General features: G+C 47.6%; 5 protein-coding genes across 5 annotated transcripts; 3 read left to right on the forward strand and 2 right to left on the reverse strand.

Annotated features, from left to right (window-relative positions):
• The first annotated feature begins 1,197 nt into the window (after positions 1-1,197).
• On the forward strand, positions 1,198-3,606 carry BDV37DRAFT_235189 (arrestin C-terminal domain-containing protein). Its single transcript, XM_032080460.1, has 3 exons — positions 1,198-1,752; positions 1,814-2,698; positions 2,762-3,606. The coding sequence occupies exons 1-3, from the start codon at positions 1,675-1,677 to the stop codon at positions 3,002-3,004; spliced, it is 1,206 nt and encodes a 401-aa protein (XP_031947160.1). The 5' UTR covers positions 1,198-1,674; the 3' UTR covers positions 3,005-3,606.
• Positions 3,607-3,677: 71 nt separating this feature from the next.
• Positions 3,678-4,174, reverse strand: BDV37DRAFT_277493 (uncharacterized protein; the record flags this gene model as incomplete). The annotated part of the gene is made up of 3 exons (XM_032085783.1): positions 3,678-3,826; positions 3,887-3,994; positions 4,057-4,174. The coding sequence occupies 3 exons, from the start codon at positions 4,172-4,174 to the stop codon at positions 3,678-3,680; spliced, it is 375 nt and encodes a 124-aa protein (XP_031947161.1).
• Positions 4,175-13,792: 9,618 nt separating this feature from the next.
• On the forward strand, positions 13,793-14,869 carry BDV37DRAFT_235191 (uncharacterized protein). Its single transcript, XM_032080461.1, has 3 exons — positions 13,793-14,190; positions 14,259-14,336; positions 14,400-14,869. Exons 1-3 carry the CDS (start codon positions 13,799-13,801, stop codon positions 14,539-14,541), a joined length of 612 nt encoding a protein of 203 aa, XP_031947162.1. The 5' UTR covers positions 13,793-13,798; the 3' UTR covers positions 14,542-14,869.
• A 286-nt stretch (positions 14,870-15,155) lies between these two features.
• Positions 15,156-16,319, forward strand: BDV37DRAFT_235192 (NAD(P)-binding protein). The gene is made up of 2 exons (XM_032080462.1): positions 15,156-15,547; positions 15,602-16,319. The coding sequence occupies exons 1-2, from the start codon at positions 15,225-15,227 to the stop codon at positions 16,215-16,217; spliced, it is 939 nt and encodes a 312-aa protein (XP_031947163.1). The 5' UTR covers positions 15,156-15,224; the 3' UTR covers positions 16,218-16,319.
• A 677-nt stretch (positions 16,320-16,996) lies between these two features.
• BDV37DRAFT_290117 (major facilitator superfamily domain-containing protein) lies at positions 16,997-18,797 on the reverse strand (the record flags this gene model as incomplete). Its single annotated transcript, XM_032088644.1, has 5 exons — positions 18,533-18,797; positions 18,231-18,471; positions 18,107-18,175; positions 17,608-18,054; positions 16,997-17,550 (listed from the first exon to the last, which is right to left on the reverse strand). Exons 1-5 carry the CDS (start codon positions 18,776-18,778, stop codon positions 16,997-16,999), a joined length of 1,557 nt encoding a protein of 518 aa, XP_031947164.1. The 5' UTR covers positions 18,779-18,797.
• Between the last annotated feature and the right edge of the window lie 1,203 nt (positions 18,798-20,000).

Consider the following 20,000-nt stretch of genomic DNA (forward strand, 5'->3'; position numbering starts at 1 on the left):
GTAGGTAGAGAATATATATATCTTATCATAAATAAACCCTTGTCGCCAACTCTATCTCTCACCTTTATCATCTCTAAACAGACACTTTCAATTATTGACATAGGACTATGTAGTCCCGCACATTCCTATATTCTAATCCTACGCAGATTCCAAAACTCGAAACAAGTCATTTAATTCTCAATACCAGTCTATCAGAATCGACAGCAATGTCCCGTTCTCAAATTATCTACGATAATACTATGCCACCCCGCATTCGAATAGTCGTATAATGATTATAGTTCCGGGGATTTATTAGAGTGTCCGGGCTTCAGCATCAATCGGCTTCCGATACTCTCCTTATCCCTCCAAGGTGGCTGTTAGCAGCCGCACTCTCGCTGACATTCCAGCAGAGGAGCAAGTTCAACCGAGCGGCCGCGCTCACTATGTGAAACATGTGTAGTACCGTACCCCTACTATAATAAAGATTGTTTCAAGATTGAGTGTGATATCTTCCTGTTGGCTGGACAAATTTAATTGATCTTGTCATTTGCAGGAAATTATACATATATCGATAATGACGTAAGCGCCAAACAGTGAAGAAGTGGACAGCACTCGATTCCGTTAGTTATTGGAACACGGCCAGGAGGGAGCTGTGCACCAGTCCTACCGCCTACCATTTCACTATAGTATTAGATAGTTGCCAGGTGAACTCAGGAGGTTTCTGGGTGGCAGAATAGACCTATTTAGTAGGCGGTCACTAAATCGGCCACTAGGCTCTAAACGGGTGTTCCAATAACTAGATACTTCCCACTGTAGCCTGATGGGTCGCTATGTAAATAAGATTACCACGTTGTTTGTCTCTGTTTCCCGAGACATACATATGTACATGAAATGAAGGGGGGCTGTTCACAGGGCAGTGACAGGCGGTCGAGGCCAATGAGACACAGCCTTGTTGGGTCTAGTGGGTTCGAGATGTGAAGTGTACCAGTGGTTCACCAAGTCTTATTTATAAATAGGGCCTGTGCAGGATGGCAGTATTGCTTAACCTCGCGTGAACGATCATATTGACGAACCGAAAGAGATAGGAGTAAAAGAAAAGGAGAGTAAGGTATTAAACTTGAACGTGAAAAGGTAAGACTCTCGTATTCATGGAAATGAGTTGTTGCCGATCCGCTGACGGAGGAGAGTGCATGTTAAACCGGAAAGGGTTGGCAAGGCCGCCGATCGAATCGAGGCTCGACAAGAGGTACTTGTTGTAGCCGCCGCAATCGACTTGCTCCTCAATCACAACTTCCACCCACCCCCACATAGGCGGCTATTCGACACCTATTCCTGTGCCCTTTTACGCTTATTTGAAAATTCCCCGGTTTCACTTTCCAAGAAACCTGAGACATCTGCGCCTTTGGCTTCGGTCCTTGCCAATCGTTAATCCGTCCATCCTCTTGCGATCCACTGGGACGTGCTCCGTTTCCTGGGTCGTCCGAGCGCTTCTCCAGGACAACACGAGCCGCTTACCGCAACTGCGCCGTCGCAAAAGCTTCGGCGCAAGGCGTTCAAGCGGAAACCGCTGGTTCAGCCGGTCTCTATGAGCCTTTCAAGGAGTTTGAGGTCGTCGAGGTCGCATACCCCCCGGATAAGCCCCGGAGCGCATCCCTCTCAGCCGCCCCATGGTGGTGCGGGTGTAGCGCTCTCAGCATGGCCGCCTTCGTGCGAGTGTCGGGGCCGCCGAATGGCAACTTTCTGATCGGGTATCCAGGTATATCCGCAACTATGGTGAGTGTTAGGCTTCCCTCCCCTTGATATGCCATGAGCGTCGCAATAACCGGTTGACTAGCCTCGGATTGAAGGCAAGGTTGAGATTAGGCCCAGTGTCGGCATCACGGCTCCCGTCAATGTATCGCTCGTTACCATTTCCCTCCACCGTCGTGAGACAATACACCCTTCGGCGGACTCCGTTACTAAGAAACACCTGGCCCCTCCTCGGAAAGAGATTACAGATATCGTGGGCAAGGAGATGTTGCTCTTTCGCTGCCCTGCCGGTCGAGAATATGAGGAGGTTATCTCTATGGACCTACCTTTCGTGCTTTTCATCCCCTTCGGGCGCAGTGGGCTAGATGCGTCTCGGCGAGTCCCTCCGGCGAGTCTACAACTTCCGAGTCGAACGGCGGAGACATACTACGAGATTGTGGTGATGGTCCAACAAGGACATTCGGATCAGAGAAAATACACTTTTCCAGTGCCAATCGCACGCTATGATACACTTTCTACGTTCGGGATGTATAACCGTCCCGAGTCAGCAGAACGGGTAACAGATCACCTGGTCACTCTGGGCATCTCATTACCACGGTGGTCTTATGGCCCACTGGACCCAGTGAGCGTCTATATCAAACTATCTCCAAACCCGGACTGGATGAGTAAGGCTCGAAAGGTTACAATAAGTAAAATTACTATTGGCATCGACGAAGAAATCATATATAACCACGAAGGTGATGAGCCGCAGAGGAAAGTGAAAACCTTAACAAAGAGGACTGAGCACATTGGAATGAAGCTGCCGCCTTCTGGTTTCTTGACAAACCTCGGCTTAGTGTTTCCAGCGAAGGATATGCGAGATACGGAGGGAATCCTTCCTAGAGGGAAAGCTGCCTTTCCGATGTATGCAGTGAGCGGGTTCACGACCACCGCAAGCCTTTACAAGATAGAGTACTACTTAACGGTAAAGGTTCGTATTCAGTTCGCCCACACCCTCCCGAATATTTAGTAGGATGAAGCTCACTCGCCATAGGCCCACTTGACATCTGCAAGGGATATTGTTATTCGACAGCCAATAGTTGTTTGTCCTCTTGATCACGCCGGGTGCAAAGAAGAAATGGATGCCATTGAGCAGGCCGCTCGAGATGCTGTCCATGTGAACCCAGATAACCCCATGTTGCCCTTACCCTCGATAGTACGACCCAGTGACCCTAACGCTCTTCGTCATCTCGGAGTAGCCATTGTCGGTAACCAGAAGAAGCCTTTGATCGATTGAACAAAGGCAATGGCCAAACTTTTGGATATCCTCATTGGGATGGAGTCCGACGTCTTGCTCAATCTTGGTAGTGGAGGTTTCCACTTTTGCTACGCTATCAAGTGCAAGGCCCACCATACAGGATAGGACTCAGTCTGCACTGCGAGACTCGCGTGCAATTCCCAGCTCGCTAACAGACGAGCACGATCATGTCTCACGAACGCATGGATCCCGGAGTTATTTTTTGCATGGTATTCATGATAGCCTTTGTCTTTCGTCTTCGCTGGCCGGGAGGGAAAAGGGGTGTTTGGGTTTGATTAGCATTCAGGGAGGGGACCCGTTGGTCAGGGGTCACTTATTCTTCGATATCATTCCCTAACGGTGTACGCTCAATCTAATATGTAAGATCTACTGGTAGAGTCTGAAAATCAACCAAGCGCATCTATGCACAACGATTGACTTTGTAAGTGCAAGACAAGCAGCAGGACATATTCAACACCTAATATGTCTACATTAATAGGGTGATGCGCTGAAGTGCTCTCAGCAAGTGGTGCTTCAGGGCTTCACTTAGCAGCTGTGTTTTAAGCTGCAATGTTGGAATAGCGTTCTCCGTGGATTTCCACAATTCTTGATTAGATATGATTATAGTTTGAGGAAAGTTATTTATTCGTGCTAGTAGTAATTACTGCATACATCAGCTCAGCTTCAAATTCTGAACCCGTGTCTCTGATAATAATATCGGCGTCGTAGCAGAAATCGCATGAACAACTTTCTCCTTCTCGAGGAGATTTGGTAGCTGAACCACAGTATCTTCACGTAGAGATATGAAACGCGAGTCGAAGTCTGTTTGTCATATACATCATCAGTTATCGCATGAAGTGAGTGAGCGAGGCAGAATCTAACCATCCTCTAGTGTATCGTTGGCTGGAGTGCTAGTGAGGATATCCTGAGAAGCGTCATCGTGTACTGATTCACTATGTCCACAGTGAGAGCATGGTTTGTCCGCTGCGTCTTTGATGCTGAGTTTGGGGAAACTGAGGCTTTGAACTGAGAGCATAAACAACAATATTTACTTAACTCTTCTATATGCTCGTGGCGACACTTGCCCCCCATGATGTGGAAAGTGGGCGGGCTCGCCTGATCGTTGATGGCCTTGGTAACAGTAAGCGTTTTTGTGAAGCTGGCACCCATTGCTGTAAGTCTTTCGAGAATGGTTGACAAACAAATCCAAGAATACAGGGGAAAGTCGAATGAGGAAGCCACAAGCAACAGCCCTGAGCAACTGAGGTTCTCAACGTTTGGTTGACGCAATGGTCACGGTCATGGTGATGTGACCCGGGACAGGCGGGTGAATGAATGGTTGCATAATGCATCTTACTCAGTTGGTGCTACGAAGGTGTTCCAAAAGTAATCGAACTGCGCCAGTAATACCGGGGAATACCCGGGGCAAGAGATAATGGAACAAGTAAAAGTCCGATATGAACCACCCATCTTCACTTGGGCTAGCGGCACTCTCTATGTCTGTCGTGCCATATAGGGCTAGGACACGATGGCATAGGGATTCTCAAACAAAGCACGTGGTGCAAGGATCTCGACCTCTACAGGTACTTTTGTCTTGTAGGGCGTATGTTTGATTCTTGCCTCAACCTCAAAGCAAGAGGATACACACGGCAACTGCCTTGCGTTTGAGGTTCCACCCAGGCGTGATCGATTGATCAATATCAACTTCTGACACGTAGTCCCCTAGTGGGATTTGTCGACGGCTCAATGAGATATGAGCCGCTGATGACCTTGCATTACCCCCGTGAGAAGCCAGCAGTGATTGGGTCATATGACATTCGCTTTGTTGGTCCTAGAGGCACTGGGCCGAGACTGCTAAAAATAATCCAGGAAGGTCTGGCAGCCTCCAGCTTGTCATAGAGGGTACACGGCTGGGGAATAACCACAGATAGCGCACGCGCTCCGTGCTGAACCCCAGGCACGACCACACAGTCTTTAAAGATAGGTTCTCCTGGCATCGTCCGCAGTTGTGAGGCGGTAGTTGGCGGCTATCCAACTCCCGATGCTGTCATGTCGATATCATACCCATCGTCCGGTGAAAATGCTTAATGTCCTTTTCTCCACCTGGCGCGTTTGGCAAGGGGCCAAATACATTGACGCACAGTGACATATCCTTGGGAATATGATGCGTCGTGGTAAATTACTGGACTATATTGAACTTGCCAGCCTGTCATAGACATCCTCATTCAGTCGAAGAAAGAGGGTCTATTCATAATTCGAAAGAATCCTATATGCGACGTCGAGGTCGTGCATGTATTCGACTATTCGACCTATACACAGCAGTTAGTGCACTCAGATAACAGCGAGAGCCAGTTTAATAAGATTAGAGACATACCTAGAACATGTCGAAATTTAGCAGTCTCGTTCATTGGATTGTTTAGGTTATGTTCATTCACCCAGACAGCTTTAAGCCAATATCCATCCCAATTCGAGTGAGTCTTTACTGGGGGAAGGAGGTTTCAGAAAGCTGAAGGCTCGAATCGCCCATCAACCCGTGCTTCATAACGGTCAAGGGAAGCTGTAGTATTATATACTACGATGCAAAACCCATGTCCTTTGCCATTGATGGGTAGGTTTAGTGTATCCACTCGTCTTTGCCGTAGCCCTCCCCGGATCCACGCTTCCAGCCAGTCTCTTAATAGGCTTGTATCCTTGTCTTTCACTATGGCCAATGGTCATGTCACTATGAAGCAGGACGTATGGCAGATGACTCTCTTTCTTAGAAGGGCAGTGCCCTCTGCAAATGAAACAGAAAACCAGTAATGGCATGCAATGTAGATTTGTGTGATACACTTAGCGTCTGCGTTCTTTAGGGAAACTTGTAGAGAGTACAACTGTGCCCCAGTATTATCGAAGAGACATCACTAGCTGCAGTTGGATATTGCATCGTTACCCGTACTGTCGATATTTGACTGGCGCACGCGAACTGTATATTTTCGGACTAAATCTTTCTCTGGAGAGATAGGCTATGGTAGTAATAGTGCTACAGCGCACCATGACAGAGACGTATGAAGTGGGGGGTTGAAAGGACGTCTGGATAACCATTGTATGAGTTCAGAAACACCCTAAACTGTGGCTGTATTTTGAACCTTGTAACTATTAGTACTGCTGGCCTTTCTTTCAAATGTCGCCGACTGGTCTTCATGGAACTTTCAGCCGAAGCTCAATTTGCAGGGCAATGTCCTGCCGGAGACATGCCTCCCAAGATTCTGTGCTGATCGAGTGGCATTATTGTACGTGTTGTAGTTAAAGAAATTTGAAAGTTCTTGGTCAGATGCGACTGATCGTTGCTGGTTGGGGTTCATTGTCACCAGCACATATTGCTCTGTCCCTCAGACGGCCCTTCTTCTAAGCATTCAAAGAATGTTCTAATACAATCGGCTTCAGGTAGTAAACACCACACCTGCCCCTGGATATCACAAAGTTTGGACGGCATGGGGAGCCCATGACATCTGCATACACATTTTTCCTAGGTAGCATGACTATTACAATGTCGGCCTTTGCCCCCTGAACACCATCAACGGCTTGGATGTGGCGTGCTCAAGTATTTATAAGCAATGAACTCTCCAATCGGGCGCAGACTTCGAGCAGAGCCTTGAGTTCAGGGAGTGCCCATCAATATATCCACACAACGCCTGGAGAGCGATTGAGTGGTAGCCCTGGCGCTGGGTCTCTAGATCCTAGGTATAGTCCGCACTGCTTGACATAGAATCCTTGAGAACCACCTAGTGAATCACCAGCTATTGCTGAAAGAATTCTAAGACTTACTCTCACAGGTTGAGCAGCATTTCCCGGAAGTATTACCTGAGATAGTAGCCAGTTAGAGGCTATCGAATGGATAGAAGACTGGAATCTTGTCGTTAACTTCCTCGTCAATTCCCGTGTTCGTCGGTCTACCGCGTATCTCCCATTTCTGCGCGGCTAACGCTACTTGCGCTTTGTAGGGTGATATGGTAAGGAAATTGCGGATATATTTCATGATAACAGAGGTCAAATAAACTGCGATCTCTGCCTCCGTTGTTAAATCCGGGCGCGACGCGTCTCTGGAAATTGGCTCCGCATATGAAAGAAATCCAAACTCCCAGAATAAATACGAGACGGAGTGATTCTACCTATCGGAATTGCTCTATCGACTGTAGAGTCTGCCGTGTGAGCAATATTGGATATCCAGCATTACCGATAGAGAAACTGCCCTCTTCAATCTCTCCAATGCAGAGCTATTCCACATTCTCGCTCCCTGTTCAAAGTTGGGGGCCACGGTTGTTTGTAGTCCCCCACCATCACGGCCCTCTTCGAAGTTGACAGTAGATGTTGACTTGGATTAGTTGACCGTCTATGATATAAGAGAGGGTGGAAGTCCCAAGCCTGAAACATTGCGGGCCAGGGCTTTCAGGGTTGAGCACATCGGCTGAGTGTGATAAGACTCTGTCTATGGCCAACACGGCAAATGGTAGCAGGCTGCGAATCCATGCGGTGAGCTGCCTGATTCGTTGCGGCTGCGTCTTTGCGATGTCAGATATTTACCCGGAGATACCCAAAACTGATCTCGAATCTCCACCGTTAATGTAAACGCAGTATTGGTTGCCGCTTTTATGATGTTCAGATCGTTGGCCGTGTGATAGAGGGTCCGTTTTGTTCCATGTAAGGCAAACCATGCGCATAATCACCGGAAGTACAACGATAGCCACGTCCGCCGCCAATATTTACCTTGCGATAGACCTTCGCCAGATAATAATCCTGTTCCATTGCTTCTGCAATCCATGGTGTGTTTAGAGTGTATATAGATTGCATTCGCCGTTCTTCCAAAGGATTTTCCTAGGGACCTAACGCAAAGAAGCATCAACTCTTGATAATACCGTTTCTTCCTAGAGCAGAGTATTGCGCTTTCCCAAGTGGAGTATAGCCAGCTTGAATTCCCCATAAGCCATACTGAATTTTTACCCTTGGGTGTAGCTGGCGGATGGCCAATAGCAAGATGCCTTTGCAACTAAAGGCGTTCTGGAAGTTTCACGGGAGACTATAACGGGTTGGTTGGTATGGTGTCTTGTAAGCGCGGTTGCTTGATTACCCTGTCCAAGACATAGTCGTAGGCTCCGTTGATATAGCACTGCATACTGCTGGGGCTGAGTATCTGGATCTCGTAATGGAGAAAACCAACAGTCAGAAACGTGACCAGTAGCTCGTGCGATATAAAGAAAATAGTTAACAGGGTTGACAACGGACTCCATAGTATGATCGACAGCCCAATCCAGGGCACGAATCGGCTCGAGAACACGCACGGCCGTGCAGGCCTCACTCAAGAGGTGGATTGGATAATATCCTCAATATATCTAGTAACCGGAGGCACCGCTTCGGTGAGTGTTTCAAACTCAGGCCTCGACCGGAATACATTACATGGCAGTCCATTTGCACACACGCCGAGCCCATGTTGCCCGTAGATATTCTCCCACTAGTGTGTGAGCCCAAGACTAGAACGTAATCTTGGTCACTTTGAGGGATCTCAGAAATACGGGTAGGAAATGGGCCCTTCGCGCACAGGATGGTCAGTTAACGTAGGTCTCAGGAGCGAGGAAGAGGTGAACCATGTTGACGGACTGTTCAGCCAGGTTAGAACTACTGGGAGCAGAAGATGAACAGGTACACAACTGCGGGCGGACTGAATGACGCAGATTTGTCATCAGGAACCAGGGCATTACCTAGACGCAACGAACAGGACGAGCCAATGCCAACAGCAGTGGATAGAATGTATGTAGATACTTTGAGTATTGAATAGAATGCAAAATGAGGGGTGTTGAGAAACCGCCAAACGGAACAACAGGGTGTGATACCAACAGACGGGCAACCCAGATCAAACAATTGGAGTTGCACGTCCCATCTGCACAAAGCCTTGACGGCGCTTAAATCCGATGCACTTTCTTTGTTGCGTAGCAGACTTGGTAGTTTTCAGGAAACTCAACATGGTAAAGTATCTCTTATACTGTCAAGTGTATAGTGCTTATAGTCCACTGACTGGGAGCACTGAGATCCATAATGTGTTGCGTTTCCTATAGCTCCTCTTGGGTATTTCTAAGATCACATCCAGCAGAAATACCCAGTGCTCAGCTACATATCAGCCGTGGGTATGCTAACCAATCCGAGTTTTGCTCTCAGCCATTTCCCTACAGGGACCGCACTGAGCCGCTGAGATCTAAGCAAGCATTTTGCCGAGTTGTTGGTTAACATGACAATGCCAATGTCTGCTTCTGAACCCCTGGGTCCCCATTCGACAGTTGAATGCTTAACTTGTTCCCCGCCCTGAGGCAGAGTCTCCGATTTCTGGCCCGTCAACGCGAGCTGCCCTTTGTGACCTCAAGGGTTAAAGACAATATGAATGCATATCGTCCCAGTTCCATCCATTATCACCTGGGGTGAAGTAGACCTCTTAGTACAAGCGTCGATCGAAACGCTGACAGGAAAGACACACACACACACACACACACACATGTGAGTGTGTGCTGAAGCAATCACTCTCTCTTGGGCCACATAACGTGAAGCCCAGTACAAAAACGACAGGTGTCTTGAGTTTCCAGGACTTCGCTCGCGTATCTACTGAAGTCATGACATGCCTTAGAAGCGGTGTCGGCTGATGGAGCCACCTGGCAGAATTGAGGGACTTGACAGAATCACAGAGGTCGTACAGTTCGCAGAGTTGAGTCAGGAATATTCAACCGGTGTAGCTTTCCACACCCATCTAGCGGCTAGCTTGGGCCTTGACCGTGAGACACTCAGGGGTCCATGACTCTGGCATTGGTATCATATATTCCAGGGCCCTTGGGAAGGAGAGATTTATCCAGGAGTATGGCTCGATAGCAGCTGGTCTGCTCTATAGGACTTCATGAAAACCAGCTGATATCTACAATTGGTTCTTCCGTGTCTCATGGTAGGTTCCTTGGTCCGACGAATGAGCATGGCCCGTCCCCGTAACAGGGATACAGCAAGAAGAGTAGGAGGGAATGAGCTTTCAAAATCACAGGGTGGTAGTGATTTGGTTCCTTGGCGGGTAGGGAGGAGCCTATAGCGGTGGCTGGCGGGTTAGTATATATGGCTTCAAAACATGAAGCCAGATAGTATGATACTTACAGGATACCAATGTTTGATGGTTAGGAGATTCCAGGAAGAGAGATAGAATGAAGTTGGTGAGGAAGGCCCACATAGAGTCATGAGCTATATTTCTTTCATGAGGGAAGAATAGATAGAGACAACATATTTGCTAGGAGTCCTCGCTTATGTTCGCACATAGTGGGAGTAAGGGCTTCAGCTCGGCCCAGGGCTCTGCGGTGAGATACAGCTTTGGTCAATTTGAGTTACAGGTTAGCTCTGGAGATAAGTGGAGATAGGATTGTATATGTACATATGTGGCTCGTACTTATAAGGGGAGGGTGTAACAGTTAATGACATGAATACTTAACTCTCCGAGATTATTCATTGGAACTCATAAAGGGAAATACCCTGTCTTTCACAAAGTATCTAAGGGAATATACTGGCGAATTGAAGGTGTTTACTCGGTGACTGGCAAAGTCTACACTATCCCTATGATACGTCGGAGTTTGGGCATTGAATTATGTTAGCTAGGGGATTCCACCTAGGCTTCTTCACGGCCCATCCCGGCCCAGGCCCAACCCCGGCCCAAGCCCACGGTGGGTTGGACTTTGGGCCCGAGTCTAGGGCCTATAATAGGCCTTGGGCCTAGTATAGAGATCTATAATAAATCTGTAAGCTCTTAATTAAATCCTAAATAGTATAAATGTTAGATTATCTATTACTATATAATTTATACAATACTTAGCTATAAAATTAGGTATTTTATATATAATCTTTTTATTTAAATTATAATTATAATATTAATATATTAATTAAAAAAACTAGTAGATTAAATTTAAAAAAATAAAATTAATTAATAATATTAAAATATATATAAATATAACTACTATTTTACTATATAATTATTATAGCTACTAGCTACTGGTCGATTTATCCTATCTTTAACCTATGTAAGGAGCGCCTCACTATCTGTACGCTGTACTATTCACTCTTTCCTTTTAATATAGTAAACACAACGATACGTGATAACCAACTACACCATCCGGCCGCTTCATATATCTAGAGAAGGCATTTTTTGTTCTAGGTATTATCCACGTCGTGGGAGAGTCGTGGGGCTGGAAGATAGGCAGCATTGCAGTAGGTAACTATGAATTGGGCAAAATCATGCAGGTCATCGAAGTCATCTTTGCTCCTGCGAAATGGCCGCAAGAGCAGTTTGAGTTCGATGCCGATATTGAATCCAGCGTCCATCGTATCTGGCGAAAATGGCGAGAAAGAAACTGACGGGATTTCAGTGTCGAAGAGAATGAGGGTTTGTATCCCCAAGGTGGGTAGTCATCGGTTTGGCTTTCAAGAGACTTAAGCACAATGCCACCTCCTACCTTCCACCCCGTGAAAATCGCACATATGAAGACTTATCGAAGGAACACATCCAGCAATGGATGCGGGAAGTTCAGTCAACTTCAGTGTGATGGTCGGATTCTAGTCTGGTGACATGAATTGAGAACATTAACAACGGACTTCGTAGCTGATAAAGAGAAATATGGCTGCCCAAAGCAAGCAAAAAAATTAATGCTCAGCTGTTCAAAAGCAGCAATCAATGGTGAGACCCAACCAAATAATCCAGCCTTGTCCTTGCGCTTCTTCATTGTTCAATAAGCCACTTCATGAGTACGACCGAAACCAAATATCCTCGCCTAAATCGATGGTCGAAATCAGAGATAAATTTTCTGATAGCGCCACATCCACACCCGCTCTCCTGTCCTCCGCTGCCAGGCTCACACACTGTGCTTTATATAGATTATCCGCATCATCAGGACACATCCACGAGATTTCCTTCCAGTTTGGGGTCTGGGAGTGTTTCTGACAGGCAAAGTCAGCTTTATCACGATCTCTTCCTGTTTCAAACCCGGCGTTCTCTTGGATGATTGGGGGAAGCTGGTCCTAGCTATGACTATCTAGCAAATGTCTGCCTCACGAATAGTGGTCCACGGTTAGTTCGACAGCAGTTCTCGAGATCAGAATATACGCGGAGGTCGCTATATCTGGAAACCGGAGCAAGTCATGATGACATGTAAATTCTCGAAAGCCCTTCTTTAGGTATCTTCTTGTATTAGCGGGACATGTCCTACTAGATTGAGAAAATCTTGGTTGCCAACTTTGCCAATAGTCCGCTCCGCTGAAGAGTCCCGTCCATCCAAGCGTGGGTGAGTCTCGTCTACTCTATCGTGTCTGTTTAGATACGTGTGCCTCTCAACCTGTCTAATATATCCTTGAAAAGTTGTCCAGCACCAATTTATTTTATCGTTTTCGGTCTCTCCCTGCTTGAAAAATCCCTGCTTAAGTCACTACGCACGTCAATCTATCACCTCTGTACGCCTTCTCTACAATATGTGGTAGCGTGGTTCGCTAACACAGAAAGTCACCGATAGCCTTGGTCATCCCAAAACCACGATTTCTCAAGATGCCCCGCTCCGCGATCCATATTAGCCCGAAGAGATTGGCCGAGTCCCCCGCGCCGAAGCTTACACTGGGCGAATACCACACCACCTCAAGTGCCTTACATGATCTGATCTTTCAAGGGGATCTTAAGCTTTGGCCAGACTTTCTGGATGCTGTGAAGAATATGCACGAGACTCATACCTGGAGAAATGAATGCCTAGGCCTCAACCTCCACACACGGGACCCTTACTCTTATGGAAACGTTGAGATTGGGGATGAGCATGGCATGCAAGGTCGCTTTCATAAGTACTTCGGTGACGTCCTGAACGCCATCTTCGAATCACAGTCAAAGGGTATACGCTTTGCGGATTTCAAAACCGTGCAAACTACTTACAGCGGCATACCCGATGTGATTTTGAAGGATAGAAATCACCAGTTGAAAGTTGTTGGGGAGCTCAAGGTACCCTGGGTTTCCGACCACAACATTGATGGCAAGCTCGATGAAGATTGGGAACTGAGGAGGATACTCGCCCAACCCATCATGTACATGCAACGCCTCAGGTGTGTGTATGGGTTTCTAAGCAACTACGACGAGACGATCTTCCTCGGATCAATAGTTTCGAGGTCTTTCTTTGTGGGCACTGGGAAGCGGCTAAGTTCCTGATCGGGACTAGTTCCCGGAAATCGCCCCGCTTCCTAAAGCTTGGCACTGCGCGTCATTCGTTGCTCCTTAGTCCTTACTCTACGCCTTCTACTACTAGTACACGAATCTCGTTGGCCATCTGGCAACACTCTTCGGACTTCCAAGTTACTTCGACATTTATCATGGCACCTGTCACAAGATCGAGTGACTTTGATGCTCGATTCCTCGACCGCTTGGTAGGGACTAAGGTCACTACCTTTGACGACATCGACCCTCCACAGGAGCCATCGGCCGTGTCCACTGCCTCTATGGCTTCCCTGTCTGCGGATTCTCCCCCTGGAATTTCTCCTCCCGGGATCTTCCCCCCTGCAGTCTCGCTTACTCCAGCCTCACTTCCTCCAGCCTCGCATACCACGACCTCGCATGAGACTGGTCATCCTCCTACGGTATCAACCGCCACAGCTCCTAGCCTTTCCGGCCCTGGCTCGCTGCTCCGGAGGATCTGCTGCACGTGGGTTATTACTGAAAAGCTCTCTGAGAGAGCAGTCAATCTCACAGAGGAAGACGTCGAGTGGGGCATTGGGACGCCTATGACAGTTGGTACATTCCTATGCCACCTAGAGGAGGATCCGGCGCAGTTAGCCTTTATGCGAATCTATCATCAGATTCCTATCACTGGGACTGAGTGGGCAAATCCGGACACACGAGCCCAGCAGGCCGGTAAAGATCCTGCTGGTCTAGATAAGATTTGTGGTGAACGAGAAGCGTTTAAGCTGTTGATGCGTCAAGGCTGCAACTCCGTTCCACGTTTCCTTGGCTACGACGAAAAGATACAAGCAGAGAATGAACTTATTCCTGGTGGCTATACTAAGTACCTCGTATGGGAAAAGGTTCCTGGGGAGTCCCTTACAGAGGAATTCTTTTGGAGCTTAGATCGCTCTACACGTGATGATATCCGCGCTAAGTTTCGCGTTGCTTACGAGTCAGTTTGTCTGCGGATTTTTAGGAGTCTAGGAAAGCAGATGGAATGGATGCTAACATACTCAATAGAGAGATTCTACGATGCCGTGTAGTGCCACAGATGTCCAGAATTTCTAAGATCATCTACGATCAGACTACAGGCAATGTGTACGTCAAGGGATCTACAAATGCCAGCAAGATCATGCTGGGGAGATTTGCTAACAATTTCAGTCGCATTTCGGATTTTCGAATGGGATGGCCAATCCGTTCCAAATTCCAATGGTCAGATACCCGGTACATGGCGTACGGACTCGCTAAGCGACCAGAAGAGGATTGGAACTGGCGTCAGCATCCGGAGAACTGGGAGTTATGAAATTTCGAAAAAATCTGGCAGTCAATCAGCTTGGAATCGATCAAGGAGTGTATGAAGTAGCGGCTGAGCAGTGACAGATTAGCTTGAAGGCTCAGATCCAGGCTATGCCAAGCAGGGAGAGACTGAAGAGAATGCAAAAATCAGCGTTAGACCATGGTATCAACTAAGGTCTAATGTTGGATTCATGGCACGGAGGGGAAGTGGTGAATCAACTGAGGGGCTCAGAAGAATAATCCATATTCCAATACCACAAAGAAGATCCCTAACGGAAGTCGTTGTCTTTGAATAGGACTGTATTAGAGACAATGGGAAGGGCCGCATATGTTATTTTATCTACGCTGCGTCTTGACGCAGGCTAACATTAGCCTGACTCCAGCTCTAGAGCCGCAGTACCGTCGAGCCCATGGACCGAGGGCGGATCTGCCGGAGAATAACAACGCCGCCGGGAGCCCCGCAGCCGACTTTTAGCGCCAGCCAACCTTCCGGCCCGGCCGGCTCCCAGTTACCCGCATTCCGGCGGGCGGTTTCATTGGCTGGCCACTTAGTATAAAGATGCTCTTCATCAGAGCTCTCAATTATGAGGCCTAAGTTAACTATTCCTGACATCAACTCTACTATATCATATGAATTAAGGCAACTGGCAATACCCATCAAACACTTCCAGAACAACTTTCCATTCCATCATGGTCAAGGTCGCAGTGGCAGGCGGCACCACCGGTATCGGCAGGGCCATCGTCAAGGCACTCGAGAAAGATGGTTCCCATCAATGTATTATCCTCAGCCGGAACGTCTCAAATGATTCCAAGGTTCTCGCCGTGGACTACTCGGACCCCAAAGGTCTACAAAGTGCTCTCGAAGAACATGAGATTCATACGGTCATCTCGGCGGTCTCGTTGCAGACTGAAGCTAGCGGACAGTCTCAACTGAATCTCATTGAGGCAGCCGATCGGTCAAAAGCCACCAAGAGATTCATGCCAAGTGAATTCGGTGCGAAATACGATTCAAGGTACCATACATACATTCCCGTATTGCGCAAGCTATGCTGATTATCATTCACCAGTCATCTTGCAGCATTACCTCTCTATGCTTTCAAGTTCAAAGCGATTGAACTTCTCGAGGCATCAAGTCTAGAGTACACACTCTTTTCCAACGGATTATTTATGGACTATTGGTTCTCGCCCAACATACCATCCGCCTTCGCTTTCAATGCGCCTTCTTGGGTTGATCTGGACAATAACTTTGCCGCAATCCCCGGTAATGGAGACACCCCGTTAGTCTTGACACATTCGAAGGACATCAGCCGTTTCGTTGTCAAGGCTCTTGGTCTCAGTAGATGGGAAAAAAGATATTATCTCATTGGGGACAGACTGACCTTGAATGACTTTCTGCGTATTGCTGAGGAGATCAAAGGAGTCACTTTTGAGAGACACGATGACACAATGGCGACTCTTCTTAAGGGGGAATGCACAATTCTCCCCGCCGTAGCCGCCAGCCTGCCTCCCCAAATTGACTTGGGGGCTTTCATGAAGATCCTCGCTGTTTGTGGAAGCTGGGCTGTTGATGGAGGTCTGGATTTACCCACAGAGGGCACTTTGAACGCAATTTTTCCCGACATCCAAACACTCACAGTTCGGGAGGCTATCGGAATTTACTTTGGGCAAGTGAATTCCAGCTAACGTATGGAGAAATCGGGCATGGCTATGTCTAGATAGTATATATGTGTCATGTGTTTAATCGGGAATGCAGAAAGGTACGACCAATGGAGCTTTCAGGAAGCATTACAAAGTTCACAGTACATAGTATGCATGATTCATGGATCATGTTTCATGTAGAGTAGCTGATAGTATGTAGATCGTAGGCGTAAGAACTGCATTTCTAGAGGCAGGAGTGGTCGGCCGCGTGGCCCCTAGGTTTCACTAGTCTCGTACCGAAAATGATCCATTGGCTATTCAACCCTTATCCCCTCTATTATAGCCCAGGCTTTGTACGGTTATCAAGTTCCTGTGGTCATAAAAGAGCAGAATGACGAAGTGGCTGGGAGACGGAGTACCAAGTGAAAGGTAGCCTACTTACCCCGCCCTCGGAGGAAAGTATGGCCACCTACCGCCGGGAAACAGCTCAAATATACACCCCTATAGTATTCTATATCTTTCTTGATGGACATGGAATACTAAGTGCGATGCCATCAAAGGCGATCAACCAAAGGTGCACCAAAATTGAGATTTTGTACATGAAGCGAGGGCACTGTGGATGTCGACAGAGATAGCTAGCCTATTCTCAAGTGCATCATCAGAGGACATGCGTAAAGCTTGAATCATCTATGTCTATATTGAACTAGAAAGAAGTATGGTGTGACAAAATACTAGAGAAACCATATCACGCAAAACAATAAACACTTTTTACCCAAAACCTTTTCAACCACAGTTCCACACATCCAGCTTCTCGCTATGTACCCTTACCTAGCCCGAGGGCTGTTCAACCGCTGATGTCGAGCAAGTCGCCATCCGGCTCCATATTTCGTCTCCACCCAGAGTAAAGGGAACAGAGCCAAAGTGATCCCAGCAAGTAAAATGAAAGTATACACCGGGCCCAGCGCATCAATAATAGGCTGTACGGCCGCAACTCCCGCAGCACCAATGAGACACCGCATAAGATTATTGACAGCGGTGGCGCTAGCACTGGCACCCGGATAGAGATCAATTACCAATGCACTATTAATCGTGAAGATGCCAGTTGAGCAGTACGCGATGATGTATTGCAGGATGATAGGGACCGCGAGATGAGTTTGCAACGAAACACCATAGACCGCGACACACACAATAAACAGAATTGTAATCCACCAAGTGTTACGCATACGAGCAGTCTCAATTGGAAAGTCCGGGTGTGTTTTCAGGTTCACTCGTGTGCCGGGTGGGTAGTTATGTCGCTCGCAGTATTCGCGCTCGGTGAGACGGTGGTTGTAGTCCATTAGGTAGCCGATTGTGTAGGATCCTGACATGCATCCTAAGCCTGGTGCGTGTAAGTATTAGCTGTGGTATTTATCGGAGTTGAGATTAACTGGCTTACCATTGCCCAAAAACGTGAGTCCGACCTGAAGGGTGGTCAAGTTGTATGTTCGCTCAAACAGGTCAGAGGTACTGGATGTGACCATACTCCACACTGTGTAGACAATACTTCCGAAGAAAAGAGTAATAAACACATCAATCTCTACCAGGAATTTGAGAGGCGCGAAGACAGTTCCAAGAGTCACCCTGGTCTTTTTGAGACTGGGCTCAGCGCCCTCTTCCGCACCTGGCTGTCCAATGATATAGTATAGCCATGGCTTCTGCAGGCCATGAAGAGGGACCGACCCGTCGCCGGCAATCGACCGCAGGGTCTCAGGAAGTAGTACGAGGATAGTTAACAGACTGACGCCGGCGCAAATCGTGAGGAACCAGAAGATCGATCGGAATCCAAGATACTGCGAGAGAAGACCGCCAAAGACCGGGCCAATTCCTTGACCCAGCATGCGGACTTGATATACTGTCAGCTCTTGTACAGAGTCTCGAGGTAGTGTGCAACTCACCGCCACCAAAAATCCCTACCAGACTTCCTCGTTCCGCCGAAGTTGTGATATCACCAATGACACCTGCTCCTGTAGGCATTGTTTAGTTCTGGCCGAAGCCAGGCCTAGTCGGCGAATGACGAACCTATTGATATTGTAGCCGCGCTTCCAGCAGCCTGCAAGGCACGGAATGCCATAAGCTCGCCGTAGTTAGTAGATACACCAAGGGCAATGTTGGCAATGATGTAGACAATCATGGTCCCAATGAACACGGGCCGCCGGCCAGAGGTGTCTGATATAGAGCCCCAAAAGGTCGGTGCAATTCCCTGAACGATCATATATATGGTGACGGTCAAAGTTGTTAGGGTCATGCTTGTATGAAGATCCTGACAGTTGACCATTTAATTATGGCTGGAAATAGACTTGTACACTCAAGGGTTAACCTACTCTTGAGATATCTCCAAGGGCGGGAAAATAGATATTGGAGGACAATGGTGAAAAGATCGCCGCAAGCGAGACAATAACCACCATCTCTAACTTGCGAGATCGGGAGAAGATGTGATAGACTGGGGGCGATACTTGCTGGACTTCGAGAGAATCCTCCGAAGGAGGTGAATGTTTACCGATACTGTGCGTTGGAGACACTGTGACACTGGCTACCTTAGGAGCCTTGGTCTCATTGAGTTGCCCCATTTCAGAAGGTGGGTGTATATTTCTGAAGCGCTTGATAATGCGGACTGAGGATACGAGTGCAAGAAGAGACAATGATATTTAATGAATTGAATATTGCACATTTCAGTAAAGCTGTTGTTAACTGATTTGTTACTAATGCAACTACGACCACCTCTGGATATTTAGAGCCTTATATGCCTTTACATCTATCCCCCACCATCCCACATTATTAATCCACCAGGAAGGCGATGACGAGATTATCGACTGACGAGCTGGGAAAGATTATCAAGTAGGTCCACCATCCTAGGGCAACAGATAGAGAATATGGACGATACTTAGAAAGTCATGATAAGAGTAGTATGCCCAATAACGACTGGGGTCTTGGCCATGTGGTTTACCATCACATAGGGGGTCTTGTTAGGGCTCCACGAGTATCCCTGTAGTTCTACAGAAAGGTCCAAAGCCGGCAATGCCGTTCGCCTTGGATATGCCTGGACGTGATGAATTATCTGACCCACTGTAATTTCACTTGCTGACCCTCTACTGCAACACGAAGCACGCTGAGCGAAGGGCAAGACACAGTGGACAATGACCGGGAATGATCGACATAGCACCGGAAGATGTGCTGAGATATGTGAAGTACAGAGAGCCACAGCTATAGCCAAAGCAGTTAGTAGGATGAGAACATCGAATATGTGTATCGGGATTCTTCATAATCTACATACTTGGGATCCACAGGGGCTTGACGGATAGAACTAGAAGCCGGGATAATTCGGCAATCATCAGCAGCCACGATCAAATCATAAAACTCTTCCAGCTCGCCATGATAACGATGAGCAAAAGAGCTAGAAGATGACTGGACCATATGCAGGGTATGCAGTCCGTCTCGAAACTTGAGACAAATCCTGCATAACGGGTCCACTGCCAAGGCTGGTCGTGCGCGTAGTAGCGGTTAGAAGTGAGAACAGTGAGAATGGCTCTCATGGCGACATACTTGCACGTGCAAGGGGTGCACAGACGGGAGAGTGTTGATCGTTCTTTGCCTGGCGGGAGACGCGCAGCTAAGATAGCTAAGATATGCTTGGGAGAAAGACTAATGGCACGCCCCACCCGTACGTCTCTGCTCCAAACACTGTCAGATGCATCGGAATGTCCTAGTCACAAGTGTAGAGTGCACTAATTACCTAACAGATTAGTCTACTTAGTAGAGATCCACTTGAACTATGCAGCTACGGTGCAGAAA

The sequence above is a fragment of the Aspergillus pseudonomiae genome (assembly GCF_009193645.1).
Source record: "Aspergillus pseudonomiae strain CBS 119388 unplaced genomic scaffold BDV37scaffold_1, whole genome shotgun sequence".
Taxonomy (NCBI): Eukaryota; Fungi; Ascomycota; class Eurotiomycetes; order Eurotiales; family Aspergillaceae; genus Aspergillus; species Aspergillus pseudonomiae.

What these genes read in the sequence shown, in the direction of transcription:
- BDV37DRAFT_235189 (XM_032080460.1), top strand. Translation starts at nt 1,675, where the DNA reads ATGGCCGCCTTCGTGCGAGTGTCGGGGCCGCCGAATGGCAACTTTCTG. An exon ending in CAGGTATATCCGCAACTATG is followed by an intron (nt 1,753 to 1,813) that starts GTGAGTGTTAGG and finishes CCGGTTGACTAG; the next exon opens with CCTCGGATTGAAGGCAAGGT. An exon ending in AGTACTACTTAACGGTAAAG is followed by an intron (nt 2,699 to 2,761) that starts GTTCGTATTCAG and finishes CACTCGCCATAG; the next exon opens with GCCCACTTGACATCTGCAAG.
- BDV37DRAFT_235191 (XM_032080461.1), top strand. Translation starts at nt 13,799, where the DNA reads ATGACAGTTGGTACATTCCTATGCCACCTAGAGGAGGATCCGGCGCAG. An exon ending in AAGTTTCGCGTTGCTTACGA is followed by an intron (nt 14,191 to 14,258) that starts GTCAGTTTGTCT and finishes CATACTCAATAG; the next exon opens with AGAGATTCTACGATGCCGTG. An exon ending in GATCAGACTACAGGCAATGT is followed by an intron (nt 14,337 to 14,399) that starts GTACGTCAAGGG and finishes TAACAATTTCAG; the next exon opens with TCGCATTTCGGATTTTCGAA.
- BDV37DRAFT_235192 (XM_032080462.1), top strand. Translation starts at nt 15,225, where the DNA reads ATGGTCAAGGTCGCAGTGGCAGGCGGCACCACCGGTATCGGCAGGGCC. An exon ending in GGTGCGAAATACGATTCAAG is followed by an intron (nt 15,548 to 15,601) that starts GTACCATACATA and finishes ATCATTCACCAG; the next exon opens with TCATCTTGCAGCATTACCTC.